General features: G+C 40.8%; 2 protein-coding genes across 2 annotated transcripts in view; one reads left to right on the plus strand and one right to left on the minus strand.

Annotated features, from left to right (window-relative positions):
- The window catches only part of LOC111952359 (thromboxane-A synthase-like), a 113,340-nt gene extending 101,085 nt beyond the window's left edge, over nucleotides 1–12,255 (minus strand). The window contains 2 exon segments of the mRNA XM_023970943.3: nucleotides 2,428–2,570; nucleotides 12,092–12,255. Of these exon segments, the coding sequence (XP_023826711.1) occupies nucleotides 2,428–2,522 (95 nt within the window). The 5' untranslated portion in view covers nucleotides 2,523–2,570; nucleotides 12,092–12,255.
- Nucleotides 12,256–13,804: 1,549 nt separating this feature from the next.
- The window catches only part of LOC111952561 (homeodomain-interacting protein kinase 2-like), a 90,675-nt gene continuing 86,748 nt past the window's right edge, over nucleotides 13,805–17,731 (plus strand). The window contains 1 exon segment of the mRNA XM_070435027.1: nucleotides 13,805–14,170. Within this exon segment, the coding sequence (XP_070291128.1) occupies nucleotides 14,152–14,170 (19 nt within the window). The 5' untranslated portion in view covers nucleotides 13,805–14,151.

Here is a 17,731-nt window from a genome sequence, read left to right on the forward strand (position 1 = left end):
AACCAGGGTAGTATTCATTAGGGCAGGCTGTAGCAAAACAGAGAATGGACACGTTTAGTAGTCCTTCCCTGTTTCAGTCCGTTTTCTTCCATTTGGTGCCTAAAGAACATGACTCTGTTTAACCAGGCGGCAACTTCTGTTTTCCAGACAGACAGGTCAATACTCCACTGGCCAGTAGGTGGCACTCTGTCCTATGGTCTTCTAGGCAGACCGGGCTGAACTTCAGCTGCTGGGTCTGCCATGAGAGAGAGGTGGAGTCTGGTCCCAGGGAGGGTTCAGCTGAGGTTCAGTTTGAGCTGTGTGAAACTCTGACTGGGCACACACTGCCTGGCCAAGACTAGCCCTAGGACTCCTCAGAGAGGAAATGTTTGCCTCTTGCCGTTGAAAACACCCCTGTACTAAAACTGCCAGCAATGCTGCAACTGTGTTTAAGCCATTTCGTGGAGATAAAGATCATTAACACATGTTGACGTTTCCAGCGCGGAGAGTATGAGAGTATTCATGTGAAGTAAATGGAAAAGGACGGGACTTCACTGAAAAACAAGGCAGCGTTCTGATTTCCCAGAGAACAGTTTGTGCAGTTTAGATGAGGTGAAAGGTTCTATGCCGAGACACGTTTTGCAGTTCAGCAACGTTTAAATGGCAAACGTAATAATTCTCTGATGTGGCTTGTGACAATGACGGCGAGCCAGAGACAAACTGACTTGACCTCTCCTAAATCTAGTCATTTCGAACCACAGGGTCATGACGGCCCCTCGTGCAAGTTAGTTTCATCGTCAGATATAAATCTTCATTTGGGCCGAGACAGCTTAAGAGGACCGTATATACCACAGCCTCTTTTGATTTGTTACAACTGAATGGCAACAGACAGGAATTAACTTGTCCTGAGGAACTGAGTGCGTGTGTGTGTGTAGTCGGCATCTTCAAAAACCAACAGTTTCAACATGGAGCCTGAAACTGCTATACATCTGAAGTGGAAGCCTACAGTACGTACTGTATAACCCACAAGTTAAAGAGAAACCAAGTGTATCACCGGTATACCACAAACAGCAGGCTATATGCTTGCTCTACAAAACAACATTTTCCACAACACTGAACACCCAACAGTGTTCAGTCAGTCTCCGTACTCTGCAGAGAGAGAAAGAACATGCTCGTCAGCCTCTCTCGCTACTTTGTATGACAGAGCATCAATCTGGCATGGCTGGCCTAGACGGCTACTAATCCTTGCTAATGTGGGACTGGAATTAAACGTGCTCCTTCTGCAAAGTGGTTTTCTCACTTTTAGTCAGATGTGATGAAGGTTGAGAATATGCTAAATGTTGTATTTTGATCGGTTCATGCTGATTAACCTCCTACCCTGAATTGAGGGACTGAATTGAGGACTTGTAGTGTGTGTCATTTGAACACCCTACAACTATCCTGACATCCAGGCTTCTGTGCACTAACATTTAACATTCCCCAAATCAAAGCTTAGAACAGTACTATGCATACTGTAACATACAGTATGTAGTTCTGTGACATGTAGATCTGTAGATCTGTGACATGTAGTTCTGTGACATATAGATCTGTAGATCTGTGACATGTAGTTCTGTGACATGTGATGCTGTAGATCTGTGACATGTAGTTCTGTGACATGTAGATCTGTAGATCTGTGACATGTAGTTCTGTGACATGTAGATCTGTAGATCTGTGACATGTAGTTCTGTGACATATAGATCTGTAGATCTGTGACATGTAGTTCTGTGACATGTAGATCTGTAGATCTGTGACATGTAGTTCTGTGACATGTAGATCTGTAGATCTGTGACATGTAGTTCTTCTGTGACATGTAGATCTGTAGATCTGTGACATGTAGTTCTGTGACATGTAGATCTGTAGATCTGTGACATGTAGTTCTGTGACATGTAGATCTATGACATGTAGTACATCGGGGGTACCTCAGGGGTAGGCAACTAGATTCAGCCGCAGACCGATTGAAAATAATAATTATAAATTGTACAATGCAAATGTGACAATAACAATCAATTCATATCTTGATTACATTGAGACACGATCACATATCTCAAATTGTTTAATTTGCGGGAATACTTGGGAACATATTTTCAGAATTCCTTGTGTCTTTCCTGGTGTTTTTCTGACCAACAACTAAAATTTCAAAACAAATCTAAAATTGGCCCGCGGGCCACCTGTTGACAACCCCTGCAGTACATCAATATGTAATATAATGACGTCACAACACGACACTGCTACACCTATACAATACGTAATTGTATTTGCTTGAATATGTCAAGCATATCATGTCATAAACACAACACATACTAAACTGAAAAACACATACAGTACCGATACACACATCTGTTTACAATACATGCTGAGTTTTGGATTTTTTCTATTGGCCTAGACTAGAGGCCAAAGACATTTATTTACCAGTAGAGCAGAGCCAGGAAGATCATGAACAGGCCCAGGGACACAGATACTCCACTGGACACTGGCATCTTCAGGATGTTCATAACCATCTCCATGATGCTGATCACCACCTCAGACCAACACGAACACTGGCCAAATAGCTCCTATGGAGAGAAGAGAAGGTAGAGAAGAGATTGTATTTATGTGAGTATGTAGGGAAAACCAGGGAAATAACACTTTTAGGCTTTTGTTTATTTTAAATATTATTTTAGGTAGATTCATCGTATTCTTTATACAAACAACATACATACAGTATCTCAGCTACAATTATACACTGTAATAACGTTTTTAGGACATACCAGTAAAGTTTACAATTCAACCGAAAGTGGCTGAAGAAAAATGCTCCCCTTGTATTTCTCACAGGGATAATTGTAACAGGCTGTGGGATTAATTGCAACACGGTCTTCAATGGCAAAAAATGAGTTGTAATTGAAAACTGCTCTGATTTGAAACTGATATTTGGATTAAAATAAACTAAATTAGCCAAAAATAACAATCTGTCCTGTCATGTTGTCGGGTGTCCAATTTTCCTGGAGGAAACTCTGAAATGGCATATGTCACCGGACAACATGACAGGGAAGATTTTAATTTACCGGACATTTGAGAAATGTAATGGACAACCATATGCATTCAGATCTGACCTGGCACAGCCAGCTCCATCAATAAACGAGGGATGTTGGCCAAATGAGCCACATTTACGTGCCCCAAACATTTAAATAATAAGCTACACACCAGCCAAAACAAGCTTGTAAGAATTGTACTTAAACTCCCCCCTTTATACTCACCTGGAGGTTGAGCATTTGTTTGCGTGTCTCTATCTCTGTAATGTGACTCTATCTATGTAATTATATACAGTGGGGAGAACAAGAATTTGATACACTGCCGATTTTGCAGGTTTTCCTACTTACAAAGCATGTAGAGGTCTGTCATTTTTATCATAGGTACACTTCAACTGTGAGAGACGGAATCTAAAACAAAAATCCAGAAAATCACATTGTATGATTTTTAAGTAATTAATTTGCATTTTATTGCATGACATAAGTATTTGTCACCTACCAACCAGTAAGAATTCCGGCTCTCACAGACCTGTTAGTTTTTCTTTAAGAAGCCCTCCTGTTCTCCACTCATTACCTGTATTAACTGCACCTGTTTGAACTCGTTACCTGTATAAAAGCACCTGTCACACACCTCAATCAAACAGAGCTCAACCTCTCCACAATGGCCAAGACCAGAGAGCTGTGTAAGGACAATCAGGGATAAATTGTAGACTGTACAAGGCTGGATGGGCTACAGGACAATAGCAAGCAGCTTGGTGAGAAGGCAAACAACTGTTGGCACAATTATTAGAAAATGGAGAAAGTTCAAATGACGGTCAACAACCTCGGTCTGGGGCTCCATGCAAGATCTCACTCGTGGGGCAATCAATGATCATGAGGAATGTTGAGGGATCAGCCCAGAACTCACGGCAGGACTGGTCAATGACTGAAGAGGCTGGGACCTACAGTCTCAAAGAAAACATTAGTAACACACTACGGCCGTCATGGATAAAATCCTGCAGGCACGGCCGAAGGTCCCCTGCTCAAGCCAGCGCATGTCCAGGCCCGTCTGAGTTTGGCCATGACATCTGGATGATCCAGAGGGGATGGAGAGGCAAGGTCATGTGCGTCTGATGGAGACAAAAAAAGAGCTTTTTGCCTCTTAACTCACTCGTCGTGTGTTGTAGGGAAGAATTAGAAGGATGAGTTACAACCCCCAAAGAACACCATCCCACCGTGAAGCATGGAGGTGGAAACTCATTCTTTGGGGATGCTTGTTCTGCACTTAAGGGGACAGGACGGACTGGCACCGTATTGGAGGGGGAGGATGGACGGGCCATGCTATGCGCGGATCTTTGCCAACAACCTCTTCCCTCATACTATTGTAAGAGGTCTGGCTGGGTCTTCCAGTTCAATGACAACGACCCGAAAACCAACAGCCAGGGCGACTAAAGGAGTGGCTTCGCGTAAGAAGCATCTCAAGGTCCTGGAGTGGCCGTAGCCACAGTCTCAGACCTGAAGCCAATAAGAAAATCTTTGGAGGGAGCCCGAAAGTCGTATTGCCAGCGACAGCCCCGAAACCTGAAGGATCTGGAGAAAGGTCTGTATGGGAGGAGTGGGCCAAAATCCCTTGCTGCAGTGTGTGCAAACCTGGTCAAGAACTACAGGAACGTATGATCTTGTAATTACAACTAAGGTTTCTGTACCAAATATTAATGTTGTTCTGCTTTTCTGATGTAATCAAATACTTATGGTCATGCAATAAAATGCAAATTAATTCTTAAAAATCATACAATGTGATTTTCTGGATTTTTGTTTTAGATCCTTCTCTCACAGTTGAAGTGTACCTATGATAAAAATTACAGACCTCTACATGCTTTGTAAGTAGGAAAACCTGCAAAATCGTCAGTGTATCAAATACTTGTTCTCCCCACTGTATGTATTTATGTTCTTAAAAAATAAGGTCCACAATGGAAATAAGTCCCCAACTTTATTGTGCAATCGTGGTCACTTGAAAAAATCTTTGTATACATATGTATTTTTTAAACAATTGATGAATGGAAAGAGACATCTGTTACAAAACACCAAAAAGTTGAATGACATTCTGAGATTGTCAAGCCAAGCCTTTGATACAGGGAAACCTACAAGGTAGGGAGGGATGTATTTTCTGTTTGTTGAGATTGACATCGTCTATTTATTGTGGTGTTGAAAATGCAAACCGTGATATTGAAGTGCACGAAGTCATTATGCTTTGTTTCTTGGTTGAAACCTGTTGGTAGGAAAATGTGTTGCATATATTTAATATAATTATAAATATGGCATCAAAATGTTGAAAATCTGATTTCCTCCTCGCTGATCATTGTCTGCAGCCAGCTCTGATCGTAGTGTAATGAAACAGGCACGGAGAGTGAGCTCGTCTGTGGTGGTCGGCGAAGCCTCAACATGCTGGCCCCTAGCCCTGCGTGGGCTATAGCCCTGCGTCGACAGTGCCACAAAAGCAGGCTGAAGTGGCAAAGTCAATATCCATGTTTCTAAACAGGGTCGCTACAGGTATTGTTTTTTTGTGGTCGTAAACATTATTTTGAGTTAATTCTATGAGGGGGAAGGGTGTTCAATTTATTTTACAGTACAAGGGGAGGGTCATGTGAAAATATTGGTAATGTTGGGGGGGTGCATTTGTTTATAAGACACCTCGAGTTGGACCAGCCCCTCCCCTCCAGTACATTTTGATCTGTCCCTTAGCACATCGAATAAACGCTTTTCAAGTGGTTTCTAATTTCAGTTATTTTGCTGTTACTTTGTGCCCTGGTCTCCCCTATGGGGCTGCAATGGGAAGTCAAAGCATTTAAAAAGTCAGATCATGACGCATGGTATGATGCAGGTGAAATATGTGCTTGTAAAAAACACACAATGGCTGTTGATTTATAGGTTCAAAGTTATACCTAGCCAGGTTATGTAATGGCGACAGGCGCTCTTTAATTAGGCTAATCGTGACTTGCGATCACCTGTCCAACCTGCTAGACTTGCCCCAACTTTCTTGAGATTTGAATGTTGGTATAAACGCTAATCGTGAGTCAGGTTTGTTAATAAAGTGAAGTTATTTTCCTTCAGTTTGAGCATTTATCTTGTGTTCTTACTTTGTGATTAGTGCCGCTTCTTCGGAGCTCCGATCGTGCATGACCGCACACTTCACGAAGCGCTACCGCGGACTTGTGCGTGTACATCCTCGGTTGCTCCACAAGCATGCACACCTTTTTCCAGCGGGTTTGGCCATTTTATATTTGTTGTTTATTTGCCTAATCATGAGATATCTTCTATTGTAAAATGGTTAAGTATAAGGCATTTAAATAATGTGATTCGTCTGCTTTTAGACAGTTCTAGTGTATAGCCTCTCTGTTGTGTATTTTAACAGTTAATCGGTGATGTTCAGTGCAGCTATGGTTTAGCCCATGGTTATTTCTACCTGGCTTTCCTAGTGTTCTTGATCGACATCGAGGAGCTCTGGTGAGTAGGCCTATCAGAATGTGAGTAGGCTGTATTTTGTTTCACAGTAGGCCTGTTTCCTTAGGTCAAATCCAGTTTAGATTGAGTTCAATTTCTTTGATTAAGTTTCTGTTCATTGTTTGTTTGTTTTGTAAGTTATTTTTGCCTATGTTTGCAGACATTAGGCCTGTAATTTATCCTAACCACTGCTATCACTAGGCTATCCTTATTTTGTGAATAAAACACACTTTTTTGCACCCTACTCAACCCCCTGCCTGCCTGCAGTTAAAGCACATGTCACCACATAAGAAAAACACCTATTCACAGACTGCTCTGGACTTACTTCAACTGTCTCAAACTCTGCAGGTTTGTGGTTTCCAAGGTAACATCCCCTTCACTGTCAATTATTCGTTTTAGCTCTTCCCCCTTCCCCTGCTTAGAGAGAGCCCTGAGGCTGAGAGCCAGCCTCCTCTGTCCTGTCTGCCCTGCTGTCCACTGTAACAACGTGTTGCTGAATGATCAACCCTCTGAGAGGAACATACAGGCCAGGCCTGCTACTGATGATCACACGCTGACCTTGTGAACAAGCACAAGCACAATCAGTCACACTCAATGTGTGGTACAGACCGGACGTTTTGGCAAAACAAAAATGACATTTGGAGAAACTAGCTAAATGAGTGCAGTACACTCTGGAAAAGAAAGTGGCCTACAGGCCAAGAGACAGATACTAAGCCTATAGAATGGCAGTGTTTCTGAATGTTGTGTGATATGAAACACAGTTGGCCAAAAAATAACTAGACTATGTTTCAGCATTGATGGCTTATCTTTGCCTTTTCTGTGTATTGGTCCAGTTTGAGCTGTGCATTGTTTCAATGCGCTTGGCTCACAAAAAAAACAACAACTGATGAGCGGGAAAATCATTGTCAGATCAAACTAACTGTGTTTACAGATAAAAGGCTGCTTCACAGTGTAACCCAGTTTATTTTCATAAGCAGGAAAATCACCACACTGCATACAAACAGAAACCACAAGGGGATTTGCACACAAGCAGACAAAGGAAACAAAAACAGTTCACAACTTATATTAGCCTCCTGAAACTAAGCAAGACATAGTGTATTTAACATTAATCATATTACTCTGACATATTAATCAAGCATGCCAAAAACAACCAAAAACATACGTTTTCCTTTTGAACCAGATAATCAACAGTTATTTGGCTGTTTATCAAAGTTAGCTGGCAAACTCATTGATCCTGCTTTGTAGTATACCCCACAGGTCTAGGAGGATGGCAAAGAGTTAACAACATGATTCATGAGCCAAGTCTAGGTCCAAGAGGCTTCTAAACAGTTTATACCCCCAAGCCATAAGACTCCTGAACATCTAGTCAAAGGCATTGTCCCTCCCCTCTCCACACCCCTGCCACTCTCTGTTGTCATCTATGCATAGTCACTTTAATTAACTCTACCTACATGTACATACTACCTCACCTAACCGGTGCCCCCGCACATTGACTCTGTACCGGCACCCATCTGTACATATTGTTATTTTTCACTGCTGCTCTTTAATTACTTGTTACTTTTATCTCTTATTCTTATCTGTATTTTTTTAAACTGCACTGTCGGTTAGGGGCTCGTAAGTAAGCACTTCACTGTTGTATTCGGCGCATGTGACTAATCAAATCTGATTTGATTTGATTCAAAACAGTCATCTATTCTGATGGAAATTGTATCTCAATTAAAATCGTCCTACTATAAGCCAGGACATTATGACCTACTGTATATATCCTTCAGGTTCATAGCTGTTATATATTGGCTCACTGTTTTTATAACTAAAGGCAAAACATAGGTGTATATCTACAAATCAGTTATTCTTAAATGGTCATTTCCTCAAAAATGTCTTATAACTAAATTAAATAAGTGTATTAAACGTAATCTTAATTACACTAGCCTGGCACCCAAAGTAATGTAGCATCATTCAGTCTGGTTTAACCAGGCTGAATTTACACAACTTTCCTAAATCCATTTTCTCAGATGATTGGTTTTAGGGCCCTTTGAACTCCACATAAGACTGATAAGCTGCATAACAAAATAAAAAATGTAGCGTATTTTTCTATTTTATATATATTTTTAAATAATGTTTTTCTGATGGTGTTGAGTCAGGTTTCCTTGATATTACAAAAGGTGTCCCACAAGGAACGATTTCAGGTTGTGTACTTTTTACTGTCTATACAAGCAATGTTGGTCTATCTGCTAATTTGTTTAACATACACCTGTATGCAGTGCAGATGACACTGTTTGTGTATGCTATTGCCCCCACGGTTGACCAGGCTCTTTTGGAGCTTCAATCTGCCTTCATTGATTTGCAGAAAGCCTTTGTTGAACTGACACTGGTACTTAATGCAGGTAAAACCAAGTATATGTTATTCTCCATATCACGTAAAAATGTCTCTGATGATTTATGCATATGTACATTGGATGGTGTCCTCATTGATCGTGTCAGCGCTTATAAATATCTGGACATCTGGATTGACAAAAAGCTTTTTGAAAAAGCATGATGAGTTAGTTAAGATATTAAGAATTCAAATGTGCTTATTTTATATGCCTTTCATTGAATTAAATAAAAATATATAATTCAGTCGACATTCATACAGGTTATAGACTATGGGGATATTGCCTATATGAACACAGCTGCCAATGTATTGAAGCCCTTGGACACAGTTTATCTGCATAAACTTCCACCCTACCTGACTTCATTGTAAACTTATAGACATATGAGATACCAGACCCGGTCTCAGGGATGGCTAACTCTGGAGATCCCTTCCATCTCCACTGAGTTGGGTAGATCTGCTTTCAGTTTCCTTGCACCTTACATGTGGAATGATCTCCAATGCACTTTAAAATATGAGGAATTAGGGACTCCTGAGTGGCGCAGTGTGCCACTAGAGATCCTGGTTCGAGTCCAGGCTCTGTCGCAGCTGGCCGCGACCGGGAGACCCATGAGGCGGCGCACAATTGGCCCAGCATCGTCTGGGTTAGGGCCAGCAGGGATGTTCTTGTCCCATCGTGCAAACCAAGTATATGTTATTCTCCATATCACGTAAAAATGTCTCTGATGTACATTGTATGTACATTGGATGGTGTCTCCTGGTGGGCCGGGAGCAATGCATGCTGACACGGTCGCCAGGTGTACAGTGTTTCCTCCGACACATTGGTGCGACATTGGTCCGATTTAAGCGGGTGTTGTGTCAAGAAGCAGTGTGGCTTGGCTGGGTTGTGTTTTGGAGGAAGCACGGCTCTCAACCTTTGCCTCTCCCGAGTTCGTACGGGAGTTGCAGTGACGGGACAAGACTGTAACTACCAATTGGATACCACGAAAAAGGGGTAAAGAATATATATATGAGGAATTGCTGCCTCTAGGGCATTTCAGACAGCTGTTACACTTTACACTGAAGAATGTGTATAATAACATGTATTTTAATATGTATATGGATGTGTAGTTTAATGTGTATATTGTATTTTAATATGTATTTTTTTTAAGAGACCTTGGTCTCAGCATTGTCTCCCTGTCAAAATAAAGGTAAAAAATATTACTAAATCAACAGTGTAATCGAAACAGATATTGGATTTATACACTAGACTGACTAGAGCATATAAAGGATCATTACTGACTCAATTATACACAACATGAGGCAGTACAGCGGAGAGATAACAGCAGGAAAACAACACATTTAGGCTAAATATGACTTATTAAATTGACTTATAAGACCTTTCAAACGATTACCCATTTTGAACATTCTGATGCTTTCATCTGTCTTAATATATCTGTTAAAGTCGATCAGCCTGTGGGAAACATTCAGTATTCAGTCGATCTTTAACACAATATGTGAACCATGACATAGTAGATGATCATATGGGTCTGGGTAATTCAGGTCACTATACAGAGGAATATGGAAGATTCTGCCATTATTTCCAAAAGACTACAACATGCTTGTGAAATTAATTATTCAGACTAGACTTCTGTAGGAATTTAGAATCCAGTTAGTGAAATATTTGCTTTAGAAGCATTTCACACATCAACTAAGGTAACCTCAATCAAAAATCCCTTACCCTATTATGGCCTTATCCCTTCTTTATTTTTCTTTCCAAAACACTTGAATGTGCTGTCTCTGACAAACTCTCTCGCTATCTCTCTCAGAACGACCTTCTTGACCCTAACCAATCAGGCTTCAAGACGGGTCACTCAACTGAGACTGCTCTTCTCTGTGTCACGGTGGCTCTCCACACTGCCAAAGCTGACTCACGCAATTCAATTCAAAGGGCTTTTTTGGCATGGGAAACAGTTCTTTACATTGCCAAAGCAAGTGAAATAGATAATAAACAAAAGTAAAATAAACAATATAAAAGTAAACATTACACTCACAAAAGTTCCACTCTCTGTTCTCATCCTCCTAGATCTATCTGCTGCCTTCGACACTGTGAACTATCAGATGACACTCAACTACTTTTCTCCTTCCCCCCTTCTGACACCCAGGTGGTGACACGCATCTGCATGCCTGGCAGATATCTCAGCCTGGATGTCGGCCCACCACCTCAAGCTCAACCTCAACAAGACGGAGCTGCTCTTCCTCCCAGGGAGTGCCAAGACCTCTCCATCACAGTTGACAACTCCACAGTGTCCCTCCCAGAGTGCAAAGAAATTGAAACCCTACCTCTTCAAAGAGTACCTTAAAATAATGCCACAGCCCCCCACCCCCCCAGGCCTTTCGTGAATTAACACTCACACTTGACTTTTCCCCCCTACTAGCACTGACTTTGCTGATAGCTACTTTATTAAGGAAAAATGTACTTACTATGACTGAGATATGTGGTTGTACTACCTAGCTATCTTAAGATGAATGCACTAACTGGAAGTTGCTCTGGATAAGAGCATCTGCTAAATGACTGAAATGTAAATGTAATGGCTTATATAAGGATACTATAATTAATTAATACTATTATTAATAAGGAAAAATTCAAAACTTCTAAATAAGATTCTACCATTTCTGGGTCGTTAAGTTGTACAGATAGCCTACCATACATTTGTATTCACCACGTTTTACTTTATTGGCGTAATGACATGTAGCCTAATACAACTATATTCTAATTTCTAGTACAATTTCAAACAGCACTTTGCCAGTTTCCTTTCATGTGATTCAACAATTCGTTAATGTATGTTAAAGATTGTCCAAGCCATGTACAGAGACTGATAAATCGTACTATGTCCCGACCAAGACCGTGTAAAAGAAATGGCTACATTGCATTGAGTTAGTGTCACATTATGTAGCCTAATTCGACTGATATCGTAGAATCTGAGGTCAACAAATATGGTGCTAACTAACAAATAACCCAAGTCAAAATGTGTGATCGTTTAATATGGCACATTTGCATTGTAATACGATTGACTGGTGTTTGATAATGCCGCAATGTTGCGTTATGTCATTGATGGTTGCACGTGATCACAACTGGTACATTTAGACACATTACGCCAGTCCCTCGAAGCTTCAAGTGTTACAGAGAGTGAACAAAATGACACAGGGTTACTGTATCTATTTATGTTTTAGTTCTTACCTCGTTATTACTTGATTGTAGACTATAGTTGTTAGACCACTTCTGGTTGTTGACACGGAAGAGAAGAATACGTACTGTAGTTCTTTAAAAGGACTACATTTCTGCGTGGACTTTGCTCCCTGGTAGTTGAAGTCTTTTTGCTCAAGCAAAGGCAGCTGATCCGATAAAGATAGGCTATATAAAGGAATTGTGTGAAGTAAAACAATCTGTTATCAAAATTAAAGGCGTTTCTATCAAAATACGAGGCCTATATACATCAGATTAACTTATTGCAATGCACTTGTATTGCTCTTCAGATAATATACTATCATATGTGCATGTATAACAGAGATAGTTAACAGTCATATATGATACTGTTAGTAGGTTAGTTAACCGTGGCCCTGAACTAGAATAAGCTTTTTAACTGGCACCACCGTATGGTCTCACAAGTAGCATACATAAATAGTAGACTAAAAACATGATTCTGTCCTTTTTCCACAATTTGACTAATATTGCCCAGTTACATCACACATATTATGTAATGCATTCATCCATTAATTTATCCACCATGTGTTTTGTTTTAGACTCATGCATTCAAAATATCCATAATAACCTGCTGAACGTATTATTTTAGTGATGGTTCTATACGAATCCTATGTTTACATCACTGCACATTATTTTTTATACTCTTATAAACATGGTGCAAATAAATAACGCCCCTTTTCTCGTTAAGAATCTAAAATGTACCGGGGTGTGACTGGGGAAAATAGTGCAGAGGGTGAATTTTAATGTTGCTAGTAAATGACAGAGTACTCACATCTGTGTGAGCTATGTCAACTGATTCCTGTCTAGTTCGCTCTGTGAAAATACAATGTCGTCATGCTGTATGATGAGTGCTTGATACAGGCACGACGAATGGCCCACAGAATCATTCAACACTATGCAAATGCGCATTTCGAAAACTAGACCCAGCGATACTTTATACTGGGTTATTGCATAATAGTTCATGATGTTACATTTGCGTTTGTTCCTGTAGAGCTTCTGTTAATAAAAATGTTTAAAATGAGGTTACTACGCACCTGATACTATTTGTGTAAATTAGGATGTCGTTTTTAATATTAGGAGGATGCCAATCTGGAGGAGATTGGCATCCTCCTAATATTAAAAACGTCATCTTAATTACAGCTTAATTAATGATTGCAGTTAGCCTGTAGACCAGTGTTCCCCAAACTCGATGCTGGGGACCCCAAGTGGTGCACGTTTTGTTTTTTGCCCTAAAACTACACAGCTGATTCAATACTCAAGTCATCATTAAACGTTCATTATTGGAATCCGCTGTGTAGTGCTCGGGCAAAAACCAAACCTGGGTCCCCAGGACCGAGTTCCGGAAGCACTGCTAGACACACTTTTTTTATGTTGCTTAAATATATTACATGAATCAGACAGGTGAGATGTCTAAAAACATTTTGCACATTAGGGAAGGATTCGGTTTGTATTTTTATTGAGAAAATTATAAAACAAAAGGCCTATAGGCCCATGTTTTAACAAATGAAAACTAGGCTACCACATCCACATGCATATAACCTATAACCCACTATTATTTGATATACATTTTTATATGTAGGCCTTTTCTCCAAATATCAAATCACATTCAACGTTATGAATGAATAGTTACAAAGTTACACTGCAATGTAACAGTTAAGACTAGGATCGACTCGATAGTCAATTGACTATACTGTACACCAAACTCGCTCCGCTCGCATTGCAACTTTTGCAGGGACTCTACAGACATGTCGTACACTAGCTGAAGTCAACCTGCAATTTGGCTCAACATTTGAGCCAAAACAATTCACAAACGACAGGGTTTTGTTGCAGAAATAATACACTATATTTTCCCCGTGGACTGAGCACGAATTTGTAACCTTGGATGGGATTTTAGATTTTTCTTCTCACTAATGAACTGAGCTAGTAATGCAGGAGACAGCGACTCTGTCAGTGGCTCAAGATGGCAGATTTTTACTGAGTTCTGAACAGATATCTCGCTTTATTTTTTGCCATGAATAACAGAAGTCCTTGCACCGATGGCCCCTGTATACGAAGGTAAGATATCTTTATATCTGAAGTCTTTTTGTGGTCAACCAGTCTTGTATAAAATAATATTGTAAATAAGAAAGAGGCAAGAGAGATAACTGTCTTGCACCCTATCGCTTCTTTGTATCGCAAAATGATAGAATTATGCATTTTCTGTTTAGTGTTTAGTTTTGCTCCATATTAGTTTGATAATATGTATCACTTTGTCATAATAGTTATTGCTCTGGTTGCAAACATGTAGTGTGACATCGATGGTCGAATCATTATGTAGGCTACAGTTTGCATCCCTAGCCGTCATAATTATTCTCTTGTGATGTTCCCGTGTGATATCCCACGATTTTAATCAATTCGGCTACAAATACATTTCGAAATCTTCCTTTGAAAGCTATTGCATTTGATTCCAAATAGTCTTGGTGTGGAAATTACACCATTGCTCTATAGCCTACAGAGGAGAGAGAAAGGGCGAGAAGAAAGAACATCGCAGTTCGCACATAGTCACGCAACCGGAGAGCAAATTTAGCCTAATTTATCTCCATTTAAAACCTACACTTTCAATTTCTGGTTAATGTTTAGTGCTCCATAACGTTTATTCATTTGTGCAAAGATAGATTTTCAACCAAAAGCAAAGACATGCTTATGTAGCATACTGCTGTTGCTGCATTACGTCTGTGACTAATCCCATTGAGAGAATTGTACTCAGCATGTTTAGGAAAAATGCTATGCCCTAAAGACATACGAGTAGAGTGCGATTCTATTTTGTTCTGTTACAATGTCTCACAAGGTAAAGAGCCTTAATTCTTGGAATAAGGCAGACCAGATAGAGACAGGTCTCATGGCTATGGTACAATTGTAATTTTCTACACAGTAGCTACATGTTGTGATGTCTACCAGGGCAAATGCTATTTGGTCATCTACTAATATCCATAATCTTTTCGTATTAAAGGCTACTGCACAATACACCTCCATGCTCTTTAGAATTACACTGCAGATTGTTTTTGACATATATTCTTGTCATTAACCCCAAAAAAGGAACCATTACTTTCTTTTTTGGTTAGGGTGTAATCTGAAAATGTATGTTTTTATTATTGCCGTTTGTGTATTTTACTATTTGTCCGTGCTCCCTCTGCTGGTTTAACTTGGAACATAACCCTTTGTAACAAACCAGTAACTACATATACAATCACGTTTAGTTTGGATTAATTTATTTGTTGTTGAAAATGTGAAAGTTGGCGTAGGCCTAAATTATGACAAAAACAAATAGTGTAGGCCTAGTAATTGTTAGGAAGCATGTAATTCCAATTTAGGTCTATTTCCTCATGAATCGTAGGCTACAGCTGAAACTATAGTTAGAGAGGGACAAGTGACTGATTATTTAGTAGGCAATTCGTTTCACTAGATTTGTGAAACGTAGGCTACATGCATGGTCATATCCTTTATGCCAATCCAGCCAGACTGATTAGTTGCAGACTGGCTAGAGAGCTCTGCATGTTAAACTCAACAGCCAAATAGGCTTGCATTAGCATGAAAAGGAGAGTTGAAATGAGACTCCACTGTGCAAGGTAATTAGTTGGAATGGCATTCCCTGGCTTTCCTTTCATCATGGCGAGAAGCTGAGGAATTAATTGTCTACCTTCTCTGTTCTCGCCTGCTATGTGGAGCAGCAGCCAGGAACAGCAATGGAAATGGCCACATCCACTGGTGGAAAATGGTGACAGGGACCATCCATGTGCAAAGAGACCATCATGATGCTGGAATTCTGTGGACATTCAATAACCAAGACTGAAACATCTCCCTCCCGAATCTGTAGCCCTATCCTACAGTCACATTACTGTGGCCTCATGGGTGGAATGTTATTCATATTTTTCATAATTAATAAACATTATTTAAAAAACCAGCAGAAAATCCGGTGTTGCTATGTGAAACGTTTTTTAAAAATATCTCAGTCTTCTGTGAAGTAATATTGGGGTGCAAACTGAATACCTTTCACCTCTATATCTGACATGGTACAGGTGTCTTCTTTTTTTTAAGCCCATTTTGTTTCAAAGTTTAAGACTACCAAGAAACACTCTGTGTGACCCTGATTTAGCCCACTGTAGTAAAATGTTAAAGGTACTGTGCAGTAGGCACTGCCCCCCCCCCCCCTCAAGTTTTTTTCTCATGATCAATTTAGTACCAACAAACCACTGGTATTTGATTTGATCAACAGTGTGCCTATGGAGAAAGAGAATCAGAGAGTAGGTGAGTTAGTGTCTTATGGGACGCTGTGGTAGTGATGGTTCGGAGCCAGATGTGCCAGTCTTGCCGCCCTGCCTGTCTCTGCCCTGTTGAGTTTGTGTGTTAGTCTAAGCTCTGGCTGCCCAGTGCTCTGGCTGCCCAGTCTCATAACCCAAACTGACACGTTGATGAATGTATGATGGAGGGAGCAGAATCAGCAGCCCCCAGCTGTGGAAAAGCTAGTATTCAGACACAGACTCATGTCCCAGTCAGGGGAAAGTGGGGGTTGGGGGGGGGGTATAGAGAGGGGGGGGTCAGTGGGCGCCAGACAGCCCAGAGCAGGGCACCAGACAGCCCAGAGCAGGGCACCAGCTAGCTTAATTTGTGGATCTGTCTCTCAGGTCAAACAATATCTTACAGAGCATTCGCAAGGCCGGAGACACTCTCATTGAAAAATGGACAGAGACTAGATCAGAGGCTGCCGCTGAGATGATGATGATTGTGGTGGTGGTGACAGGGACTGTAGGCTAGCCTAGCACTGCTGTTCATGTGTAGCTGTGTGTTTGAGTTCTCTGTGGCTCCGAGAGACATACTAGGAAAAGAGGGAACTGGGGGAGGAGGGAGAGGTTTAGACACCACTCCCTGTCTTCTATGGGGTGAGTGCCCTTCTTGCTCTGTGTCAGTGGGTATGTAAAGGCAGAGAGAGGGAAAGGCTGAGGTCTGCCACCTCTCTCACTCTGTTGTTGGTAGCTGGCTGATTGGTTTCGTCCTCATAGGGCCGTGACCCCAGTTTTCATTCCAAGGTCACAGGGTTTCAACTTTGATTAGAATTCCAGCAAAACCACAGGAATTTGGGGCCAAGTCACCCCTTACTAAGTTAGAACTGAGCTTCCCGGCGATTATGTTTCAATGCGGAGCGGAGAGTTTTGAGAGTTTAGCTAGTGACATAGCTTGGGTAGTCAGCAGATCTGTACGTAGTAGTGATCGTCGTTCTCCCTGTGTTGTCGATGCACAGGTAGCTCGCTGCGAGAGTTTAAGCCTATCACATGCTTTCACTTCAGCGTGCAGATTCTTTTCCCCTCATCCCATTTGTGCAGTTGCTTATTTGAAGTCTGCTGGTAAATGTTATGAAAATTGACATGCCGCAGAATGTTACAAGCATCCCCTTTGCATTATTCAAAATAGTCTATGTGAAAAGGAAATGAAAATCTAGTGTTCACTGTTCAGGTTCTTGGAGGTATTGATTTGTGAAAGCGTGTCATAGAATAAGCTAAGCCAGGGAGAGGTGGTACTAGGAATACGGCATAATCAATGTGAGTTTGATGAGAGCAGACAGTGAGTGTGTGTTAGCCAGAT

The sequence above is a fragment of the Salvelinus sp. IW2-2015 genome, linkage group LG26 (genome assembly GCF_002910315.2).
Source record: "Salvelinus sp. IW2-2015 linkage group LG26, ASM291031v2, whole genome shotgun sequence".
NCBI classification, from domain to species: Eukaryota; Metazoa; Chordata; class Actinopteri; order Salmoniformes; family Salmonidae; genus Salvelinus; species Salvelinus sp. IW2-2015.